Below are 12,058 nucleotides of genomic sequence, written 5' to 3' on the forward strand. Positions count from 1 at the left end.
TAAGCTTCATTCAAGTACAAGTATGCCACAGGCAGCTTTTTTCATATTATTTTTCAGCCTCTCACATAATTGCTTCATAAACACTTGATGCACAAACCCTCGCCTTTGTCTAACCCACGCTGTTCTTTCCTTAGCAACCCTTCGGTCATCTGTCTTACTGTCTCAGTCAAAGCCCTACCAAACACCATCCATGGTATGCTTTAACATGATGATTTTTTGCCCTAGCTATTTCAAAAGCTATCAGTCTCAATATTAATGCTGATAGTCTTCTTTGGGCTGTATGCTTGCTTATTGCTTTTCTGGAATAGTCTTTAAAGCCCATGAATATAACTCATGATAATAATAATAATAATAATAATAATAATAATAATAATAATAATAATAATAATAATAATAATAACCAATGATTTGAAATCTGTTATCCAATTATTTACCTAGTTATCTAATGATGATTTACCTAATTGTTTTCCCCACAACCACCGCTGCTTCAGAAAAAGAATTTCGAGAGGGAAGACCCCAAAAAATGACGGTGGATTTGGGCAGTCAGAGGACACCATTGGAAAAATTAATCATATTAGTCACTCGGCGTCGTTATAAATTGCATTAGTTCATTGCACCCTTGCGTCCTGCTGCCAGCGTCGTAGTCTGCTTATTTGCCAGAGGTTTGACGCATGGCGCGTCATCTCTCACAGTTCCTGTGATGTATGGTAATTGCAAACGCGCATTCAGTGTGGGGCCTTTTTTGTTGTTACTCCTATTATCATTCTTATTTGCATAAGAACTATAACCTTAAATAGATCGGTTTTGAGAAAAAAAGCTTCATGGAAATCGGAGACTGTAGAGGACCCTAATGAGATAACGAAATAGACCCCTACACGAGAGATTAGAGTATTAGTAGTCCCGTCCAACAGAACCACAGACTGGATCGCTTCCAAATTGTTTTGCAATATGTCTCAGGCTGAGTTCAAGCGCGTCTAAGTCAGGAGATTTTCATCCTGTCCAATTGCTTAATTAATGTTATTATTTCGTAATGCAAAAGGGTAAAAGAGCAGAAGTTTTAACGGCATTCGAATTCATTTCCCCTCGGAGTTCATATCCGCAGCATAAGAGTGAGGGGTAATTAGAATTGTTCCAGCCATTCCAAAATGTCCTCTAATTAATATTTTTAATTGAGAAACAAAAAGTTTTCAATTAATTTATGCGGTAAGAACGACCCTAGTAACCCCGTTATTTCCAGTTTTCGGCGAAAAATAATTCTATTATGGTTGCTTAGTTACATTTGACGTCTCGTAATAGGAGATGATTGGATTTCACTCGACAAATAATTATATTGTGCGCTTCGACGGATGGGGGTCTCTATAATGGGTATGAGAGAAGCGTTGAGATTTCTTTTACGCTCAGGTTAAATGAATAACGTCTCTGCGTGTGTTTTTAGGGCATTACATATTACGAAGTTCGAGTGAAAAGTGATTTACGTGCCTCTAGTCCTATGTATGCTTTTATATATGTATGTACGTATGTACACATACAGTATTATATATATATATATATATATATATATATATATATATATATATATATGTATATGTACATATATATATATATATATATATATATATATATATATATATATATATATATACACATAGGTAATGTATGCATACATATATATATATATATATATATATATATATATATATATATATATATATATATATATCTATATATATGTATAAATTTCTGACTCACATCAGGATCGAACCCAGGTCTTTCAATTGAAGGGCAAGGGCGCTGCCCACCAGGCCATGCAAGTCTAAAAGAAGTTGGAACCTGAGAGCAACCTCTTTTAGACTTGTGTGGCCTAGTGGGCAGCGCCCTTGCCTTTCAATTGAAAGACCTGGGTTCGATCCTGATGTGAGTCAGAAATTTATTTCTGTTCCACACGTGATTGTGTGTTGATTATTTATATATATATATATATATATATATATATATATATATATATATATATATATATATATATATATATATATATATTGTACATTAAATGAGAGTATAAACGGAAATTCTAGAACAACAAAATAAACTCATTCCCCCACCCCGCTTCATTCCCCCGTGGTCCTTCAATGTGAAAATCATGGCGCCGCTGTCAAACCAGTGTGTCTTTGTGATCGAAGAGCTGGAGAAGGAACCAGATGTTCAAGATGCTTTTATCCTTCCCGTCATTAAACCTTGTTTCAGTTCTCTCGGGAGCAAAGATAATCCTCTTCCGGGACAAACTTCTTGTTTCCCTTTTAGTGCTGCTTTGTCCGTCTGTGCTATTTTGTCTGCCCGTCCGTCTGTGGGACTGTATGCCTCCCTGTTTCTCTTTATTCACGTACATTTCACGCGTGCTGTTTGGCTGCTGTTTTTTTTTTTACGTCAGTTCTTTTAATAAAATTATCTCTCTCTCTCTCTCTCTCTCTCTCTCTCTCTCTCTCTCTCTCTCTCTCTCTCTCTCTTTCTTTATTACGTATACTGTGTGTGTATCATTTAGATTACGGTGCACATAGATGTTTTCTGAGAAACATTTCATTCAGCTCTGACCCCACAACGTTTAATGACGTGCTAGACAAACGGTGGGCGACAAATGGCATAAGCTGTGTATAGAGAGAGAGAGAGAGAGAGAGAGAGAGAGAGAGAGAGAGAGAGAGAGAGATCTGAATTCTAACAGCGTACAGCAGTAGCAGAGGCAGTGGAAGTTTTGCCTTGAAAATAAAAAAGTAATCTGAAAGGGCTCTTTCTCCCTTTAGGAGCGCCTGGAGATTATCCGAAGACAGTTGAAAATATCCTCCCTCTGCGAGAAGGGCAGTTTTTCCGTTTAAAGTCCCCAGCGGCCACCTGTCTCTTCTTCGTGGACAGCTAACCAAGGTTACGAGACTCTGGGGACGCCGCTTCTAACTGGAAAATGGTTCACTTAAGAAGTTACGATGAACAGGCGGCCTTTTTTCTTTTTATGGCTGCTCGCGTGTTCGGGGAGACAGAGATCCATTATCCTCGAGTTACCTGGGAATCTCGGCTCTTGCCGTATCTTGAAAACAGCATTGCTTAGGTTAGCTTTGCAATGATTTCTCTACGGGAATGAGTTTTCATTTTAAATGGTCGTATAGTTTTGAAAAAAAAGAATTTTCATGTTTTTGGTCGTAAGCTTTCATTTCAGTTTAAAAAGAAGCCATTAATTGGGATTTTGAAAATTGGTAGAGAGACTTCCCATTTCCTTTGCTTATGTTTTTCATATAAGAGGCAAGAAAATCCGAATGAAGATTTACCCGACCTGGTACTACCCATTCCATTTACTATTTTGGCTCGTGATTAGAGTAACCGTAACATAAAACCATTTCACGGTTTCCAATGAAAAAGCAGTGAATTTAGTGAACGGCCATAACCATTTTTTCAACCCACATTCCAAAAATTACAGTATTTAATAGTTTTGTACCGAGAATTCTTTAATACAGTAATTAAGCTAATTTAGTTATTCTGGGCATGCCATTGAATAATTGAAAGTTAGATGCACGTGTCAGTCACGTTGAAATGACCCCGGTATTCCACATACACAGAACTAAAGCTCATATTCACTTTATTCTTTGAAATGAACTCGGTAATGTTAGCAATAAATTTATCGAACAGGCTACCATTCCAGTTCATTGAAATGCAGTTTTTCACTTGGGTACAGTACTTGCTTTTTTCATTTGTCTGACACTCGTACAGAAGCCAAATCAGCATATTTGATGTTAGAAGTAATTCAGTGAATCAAAACAATGTATGCGCACAGACGCACACACACAGACACACACACATATATATATATATGTGTGTGTATATATATGTATGTATATATTATATATATGTATATATACATACATATACATAAACATTTACATACACATATATATATGTATTTACATACCTATACATATACATAAACATATACATATACATACACACACACATATATATACATACCTATACATATACATAAACATATACATGCACACACACACATATATATATAATCTAGTATATATATAAGCACATTGTTCAAAGGAAAACTACATTACCCTGTTGCTGTCCTTTGCATACTCCTCAAAGGAAAATATAGCCGATAGCGCCTCCACCGTCATAATGAAGCCGCACCAGGAAGAGGAAGGAGGTTGGGAAACCCTCTTTGGGAATAGGGCTAAAGATGTCCTCTTCTCTTCGAAGTTCCCGGTTGATGTACGCGCACATATAAATACATACATTTGCATACATTTTCATAAATTAATAAACCTCACTTGTGGATTTACGTACGCACGGCCTCGCCCTTGCGTAAATTTACGCTTATGGGTACAAAGGCAGGCGTTATTGCGTAGAGTAACTCATTTATAAACAAGTTTGTGAAGGGGTGTGAGTGTGGAGTTGTTAAAAACGCTCCCTTATTTAAATTACCATAAAGTGATACACACACAAGCGCACCACATACTCAAACCTTTCCTTACCCCCTCCCCCACCCCCAATGTATGAAGAGTGTTAGTGTATGGATACACGGCCCCTTCCACATACATTTACATAATGGATTACACACTCACCTACACAACACACAAACACACACGTGGTTTCACCTCAGATGTAGTCCAGGAAAATAAATATCAAATCAACCTGTGCTGCGTATTCAGTCGACTAAAAAAAAAAAAAAAAAAAAACAGAGCGGGAGAAGGAGAGCAAGAGGGAAGGGGAGTAGAAGGGAGAGGAGTAGGAGTAGGAGAAATCTTCCTTGACCTATTATTACTTTTCTGAGAAACGTATTGATTGAGCAGAAAGGAATCTCATGGATGAAAGAATTCGCTGGGGGAGGGAAAGATGAGAAACCCTGTGGAGGAGGAGGAGAAGGAGGAGGAGGGGTAGGAGGAGGAGGAGAATGAGGAGGAAAGAATCCATCCTCAGAAAGAGATAAGCAAAGCAATGTTTACAACAGAAACAACAGGACATTTTCCGCGAATTAAGTCATTGGTAAGTGATTGATATAAAAGGAACAAAGAGAGTGGAAAGATCAGATATTTCTTTTGAAAACGGTTGGGTCTGGAAAAAAGCTCGTTTTCCATCGGGATAAAACTAGTATTGTCATTTACCTGTAAAGTAAGAAGAAGAAGAAGAAGAAGAAGTAGAGAGAGAGAGAGAGAGAGAGAGAGAGAGAGAGAGAGAGAGAGAGAGAGAGAGAGAGAGAGAGAGAGGTAACTATAGTAAAAAGTGTTTTATTATTATGAAAGACATTGTTGATTTAGGAGCCAAATTAAACTGTTGTGTAAAATATAACATTTGACAGATACAAATCGTATAAAAATCAGTTGGCAGGACGATCTGCTATATACTTGAGCTTCCTGATATAATTACCATTTAGTTTCATTAAAACGACGTAAGGACTTTCACTGAATTACAGCCTAGTCCATACGAAATATTTTAAATTTATTCCATTACCTCAAGTTATTATCAAGTGTTCTCGAGAAGCTGTTGGGATTAATACACAAGAAGTTTCGCAGCATGATTTGAAACTGCTTTAATTATTCTTGTGGTAAAAATTTCAGTGAGCATCTCAGCCTCTGAACATCAGCTGAATTTAATTTCTGAATACTTTGCTATTTTCTCACATTTTTCATATTTGCTAATCTTAGTAAACTTAGTATACAAAGAACATCTCAGCATATGCTGTAAATGAAGCTACGAATAATGAAAATTACATAAGCATCAGCAAGCAGCAAAAGTAATTTTTTCCTAAGCCGTGTTCTCGTGTTGCTGGATAATGTAATGGATGTTAATACAACTTGAGAATTTTGAGTTTTACTTAACCTATTTGTGGGTGTTTGGACATAGCATATTCCTCGAAGAAGCTATACGGAAACAAATGACTAAAGACACTAGGCCTAACCTGATTTTAGGTAGGTCCTTGTCGTCCTCCATTTGAAATATCCTCAATTTTCTTCTTTTTTACTCTTTTATTACAATCCGCCTTTAATTCATCCAATTCTTCCTTTAAATTCTTCATCAAAGTACGCCTTTTTGTAAGCCTCTTTCTTCTATGGGACATAGTAAAACGTCTCTTCTCAAACATTTTAAAAACCAAATCTCACTCTTTACCTCCGGAAGTGCAGGAAAAGCCCTCGCTGGCATAAAGGCAGCTTAATCTAACAACAACAATGACAAGTGCAGGTTCATTTGTAACTCCTTCAAGCCTACATCTCAAACGTGCCCAGCGTCTAAAGCGCCCCTCTTCTTTAAGGGTTGTACGGCACTCTCACTCAGCACTCGAGTTTTTCTTTTTGGAAAGTTACTGTAGCCTCTTATTCACGACCTGAATTCTACAACCACACCTTTCACTATCACAGACTAACTCACGGGCGAAGAACCTTCTTACTTGTTCTAGCTTTGTCTTGCATCAAGGTGTTTGTTTCTCTTGCTCTATCCTTGGACTGTCTTGTAACTTGTTTTTCCTCCACGTATGGCTGTGTATCGTATCCTCCAGGTTATTCATTCATTGTATTTGCTATTCTTCACGAATTCCCCCCTCCTTTTTTTTATCTTTGTATCACATTCTGATCCTCTTGTGTTTTTCCCTTCAGCCTGTTTTTAGATATATTGTGACGTATGTTTGGCGCCGAACAGCATCAACACCTAATTATCATCAGCTTTAATGGTATCGCTGCCGATTTTTACGGTCAGCTCAAAAGAAAACAAGTAAAAAATGCGCCTAAGTTTCTTTGGCGCAATCGAGTTTTCTATACGGCCGCTGCAGCGTATAATCAAGGCCACCGAAAACAGATCTTTCTTTCGGTGGTCTCGATATAATACTGTATGAACCGCTGCCCATGAAACTTTAACCACGGCCCGGTTGTGGCCTGTCCTATATTGTTGCCAGAAGTACGATTATGGCTAACTAACCTTAAATAAAATAAAAACTACTGAAGCTAGAGGGCTGCAATTTGGTATGTTTGATGATTGGAGGGTGGATGATCAGCATACCAGTTTGCTGCCCTCTAGCCTCAGTAGTTTTAAGATCTGAAGGCTGACAGAAAAAGTGCGGACAGAAAAGTGTGGACGGACCGTCAAAGATGGCACAATAATTTTCTTTTACAGAAAACTAAAAAGAAGACCAAAACCTTGAATATCAAAACCCTCGACAGTCTCTCTTTGATAAGAGACAACACAGAAAGGCAATATCTCAATTTCATATCTTCCACTTCACACAATCCTTACATCGGCGTTCGCTCTAACAATCGGCTTGCGATATAATTATTTTAGATCAATTGTAACTGTCTCGTCATGTTGGCCAGATCATATTTTCGTTACCCGTATTGTATGAAGATAACATTGTTGTTTTCATGTAAAATATTTACTTAGATTCAGAACATAAATCTCTTCTAATGACTGGTGATATTTGAAAGACCTTCTAGAACACAGGTAAACACACAGGACAGGTAGATACATTCTATAAGGACACTGAAGTAAAATTAGAAATTGGATTCAGGAATAATACTGCGGGAATGATTGGAGGCATTTAGCATGTTGAGCAGAACTGATAAGGAAGCATTCTGTTCGAACTGAAAGAATAATTTTGTTGAATGAATAAGCACATATAATGATTGCTCTATCATTTGTCGAAAGGGGATACTAGCGTAAGTCTTTGATACGACCATTACTAGTATTTTGTTATACTGTTAATATGAATTTGTCAAAAAGGGGATACTAGTGTATGATATTGTTACCACAATTTCTACTATTTTATTGTACTGGTGGTATGAATAATGGTAAGATAACAATTGAACTGTTACGTTATTATTATTATTATTACTATTATTATTATTATTATTATTATTATTATTATTATTATTATTATTATTATTATTATTATTATTATTATTATTATTGCTCTGTTAAAAAAATGGCAGCATCAGTGGAATTGAACTTATACAAAGTCTTTTCAGTTCTTATTATTATTCTCTTTTCTTCAAGGCTGATAGCTGCTCACAGCTGACTGATGTACATGATCTAGATAAAGGGAAAGGCAGCAGTTCTGAATCTAGTAACTTTTCCTCTGGTACAGACAAGGGGAACTTAAACACGGAGGGATATATCCGTAGTTTATGTTTCCAGACTACGGTAACTGAAATCGAGATTTTAGTTACTGTATACTGACAACCTGAAATCTGCGTAAAGGGGATCAGCTCCCTTTATATTATTATTATTATTATTATTATTATTATTATTATTATTATTATTATTATTATTATTATTATTATTATTATTATTATTATTATTTATAAAGGATATTGATGTTATGGTGTCAACATTAAACAAGAACTTTTGACCTGGTCCTGTAAGAACCAAATGAAAGATCTTGTTTAATATTGACACCATAACATCAATATCCTTTGTAAATAACATTAAACAAGATCTTTCATTATCTGACCTGGTCCTGTAAGAACCAAATGTACTTAACATAGTAACAAGTCCCATTTCTTTCCCCCCCATCTGCAGGAGAGTGTCGTGCCGGGGTACAAGAAGGTCCCCAGTTCGTCGTGGAACCACCAAATAGCCTCACTTTTCTAAATACCACGGGGGCGGCTCTCCACTGTACGGCTCACGGGAATCCTGCTCCTACGGTAAGAGATAAGGGACATGGCGAATGGCCTTGCAGGGTTTTCTCTGGTTTGGTGCACTTTCCTGTTTATTCGAGGCGTTTAAGTTTGGAAATAAACAAGATTTGTTAACATTTTAGTTTCACATATTTCAAGGGAGATTAAGTTTGCAAACACACAAGTTATGTTAGTGTTTCAATTATACGTTTCTTAAGGGCAATTAAGTTTGCAAACACTTTTTGTATGTGTTTTAATGTTACATATTTTCAGGGCAATTAAGTTTGCAAACACTAAAGCTTTATCAGTGTTTAAATTTTAAAAATTTTAAGAGCAATTAAGTTTGAAAATACACAAGGTATATTAGTGTTTTAATTATACATATTTTAAGGGCAGTTCAGTTTACTAAAACACAAGTGTATTCCAAGGGCCAATGAAAGCACAAGTTATATTAGTGCTTTAGTTTTACATATTTTAAGGGCAATTAAGTCTGCCAACACAAAAGTTTTATTTGTGTTTCAATTTTACATATTTTAAGGACCATTGCAAATACACAAGATTATATTAGAGTATATTTTTGGTGTTCCCATTTATCTCAAGGGCATTTATGTTTGCAAACATTCAAGTTATGTTAGCGTATGTTTTTGGAATGTAAGCTGGCAAACGCACTAGAAATGTTAACGGATATGTTCATGTGCGTCTTTCTGTTTCAACGAAATTCAATTTTTCAAATAAGAATTTTAGTGAATATTTCTGTATCTTTACATAGTTTAGGAAAATTAACTACTGTAAGCAAATAGCTTGCATACGTTTACATTGATATTTATATTTGCGAATGCACAAAGCATAGTAGTAGATTTTCTGTAATCTAGGGGCCCTTGTGTTTGTAAAGACGATTTATATATATACATACATACATATACATACGTACATACATATCTATATATATGTGTATATATACAGGTATATATATATATATATATATATATATATATATATATATAGAGAGAGAGAGAGAGAGAGAGAGAGAGAGAGAGAGAGAGAGAGAGATTTTACAAAATAAGCAAAACACAATTCACAGTACTGTGTGATTTTTGTAATGTGACCTATTGTAAGCGCATTTGCGTTTGCAAGCGCTGAAAAATACAGTGCATTAGTTTTGAATGTTTGTATCCATTTTCGTGATTCAGCTTATATTTGAAAACATCTACAGTAGGAAACGTGCTCCGAAAAAAGTAAAATGATTTTTAGTCTTTATTTTTTGCTTTGCATTTTTAATGTTTTTTAAACATACAACTTCACGAACACACGCTAGAGACAATAATTTAAGTTTTATGTTTCACATATTTCCAAAAAAGGCACCATATTAATCTCAAAAATTATATTAAAATACATTTTGTGGTTTTGCATAATTTGAAGTTTTCAAAAAGTTTTCGCAGTTTTTCATATTCTAACTGTTTGAAGTTGCAAATGTAAACATGAAATATGTTAATACTGTATCACATTTTATACAACATAATTTAAATGTTAATCGTAATCGAGTTTGACAAGAAGAAGGAAAATATTCTTAGCTGATTCAACATAACAACAAGAAATAGGTTGGCTTGATCACGTATGCGAACAATTTCTCTGGTTTACCATTTTCTTGCTAAAATATACCGAAGTAATTCATACGTCTTCAATTAAGGAACAAAATGACATCGTATTAGTGCATCGTTTATGTTTGCGTGTAGTGAGCGAGAAATGGATCATATTAAGAAAGACGATCCTCGTATTCACTTCCCTTTTGACTTGCCAAAAAATAAAGTTGCCATAGAGGAATTATGTGTATAACACGATATCCTGTTGCCATAGAGGAATTATGTGTATAACACTATTCTTTAAAAAGTTGCCATAGAGGAATGATATGTATAACACTATATTCTTTAAAAAGTTGCCATAGAGGAATTATGTGTATAACACTATATTCATAAAAAAGTTGCCATAGAGGAATTATGTGTATAGCATTATATTCATAAAAAAGTTGCCATAGAGGAATTATGTGTATAACACTATATCCTGTAAAAAGGTTGCCATAGAGGAATTATGTGTATAACACTATATTCATAAAAAAGTTGCCATAGAGGAATTATGTGTATAACACGATATCCTGTAAAAAGGTTGCCATAGAGGAATTATGTGTATAACACTATATTCTTTAAAAAGTTGCCATAGAGGAATTATATGTATAACACTATATTCTTAAAAAAGTTGCCATAGAGGAATTGTATGTATCTCACGATATCCTTCATGAAGGTCAAGCGAGCAAAGGCTCTACTGTCTAGGCCTTGTCCTTCACTGCCTCCGGTTTGCCTTGGCCGATCTTAGGGGTAGTGATGACGTCACAAACTCCCGGTTACTCACGCGATAAAACATATCTCGTTTCCTTTTTTGCGTAGGGGAGTGGCCTCGCTCAGCACCACTCTTAATGGGTTATGCTAAACCATTCCTTACGTAATATGCTCTCTCTCTCTCTCTCTCTCTCTCTCTCTCTCTCTCTCTCTCTCTCTCTCTCTCTCTCTCTCTCTATTTATATATATATATATATATATATATATATATATATATATATATATATATATATATATATTTATATTAGGAGACATAAATACATACATATTTTCATGTTTGAAATGTTTACACATACACACACACACACACACACACACACATATATATATATATATATATATATATATATATATATATATATATATATATATATATATATATATATATATATATATAATGAAACAGAGCACTTATGCAGTAACTCCCAGAGAGAGAGGAAAAAAATAAAATAAAAATAGTTTTCCTGTTCTGCAGAAAAAATGTTGCAAAAATAAATGTATAGGAGCTAATTGGTTTGTCTCCTTGAATGACAACATGTGAATTTTAAAGTGAAACAGATTGAAAGAATCTAGAAAAGCCCATAAATGGCAAAGTTCAAAATGCATGTGAGCTGCTGTGTAGCTAAGTGACCTGTAGTTCATTTGAAACCTTTCTTTTCATTTCAAGTGTTTGTATGCGTTATGGTCAGTCTTTCTTCGTTGCTTCGTTTCTCATCACACACCCACACAAATCGTTGAGAGAGAGAGAGAGAGAGAGAGAGAGAGAGAGAGAGAGAGAGAGAGCTGCTGCCCTATGTCTTACATACCCTCTGTTAAATATATTCTCACATACACAAACACATTCACAGAGAGAGAGAGAGAGAGAGAGAGAGAGCGAGAAAGAGAGCTGCTGCCCTATATCTTACATACCCTCTGTTAAATATACACTCACATACACAAACACATTCACAGAGAGAGAGAGAGAGAGAGAGAGAGAGAGAGAGAGAGAGAGAGAGAGCGAGCGAGAGAGAGAGCTGCTGCCCT

General features: G+C 35.5%; 1 protein-coding gene across 1 annotated transcript in view; it reads left to right on the forward strand.

Moving 5' to 3' along the window:
- The window catches only part of Dscam4 (Down syndrome cell adhesion molecule 4), a 215,175-nt gene that overhangs the window by 109,901 nt on the left and 93,216 nt on the right, over nt 1-12,058 (forward strand). Inside the window, exon 3 of the mRNA XM_067115984.1 lies at nt 8,548-8,672. Coding sequence (XP_066972085.1) covers nt 8,548-8,672 — 125 coding nt within the window. The remainder of the gene's footprint in view (nt 1-8,547; nt 8,673-12,058) is intronic.

This window comes from Macrobrachium rosenbergii, chromosome 14, assembly GCF_040412425.1.
Source record: "Macrobrachium rosenbergii isolate ZJJX-2024 chromosome 14, ASM4041242v1, whole genome shotgun sequence".
Taxonomy (NCBI): domain Eukaryota; kingdom Metazoa; phylum Arthropoda; class Malacostraca; order Decapoda; family Palaemonidae; genus Macrobrachium; species Macrobrachium rosenbergii.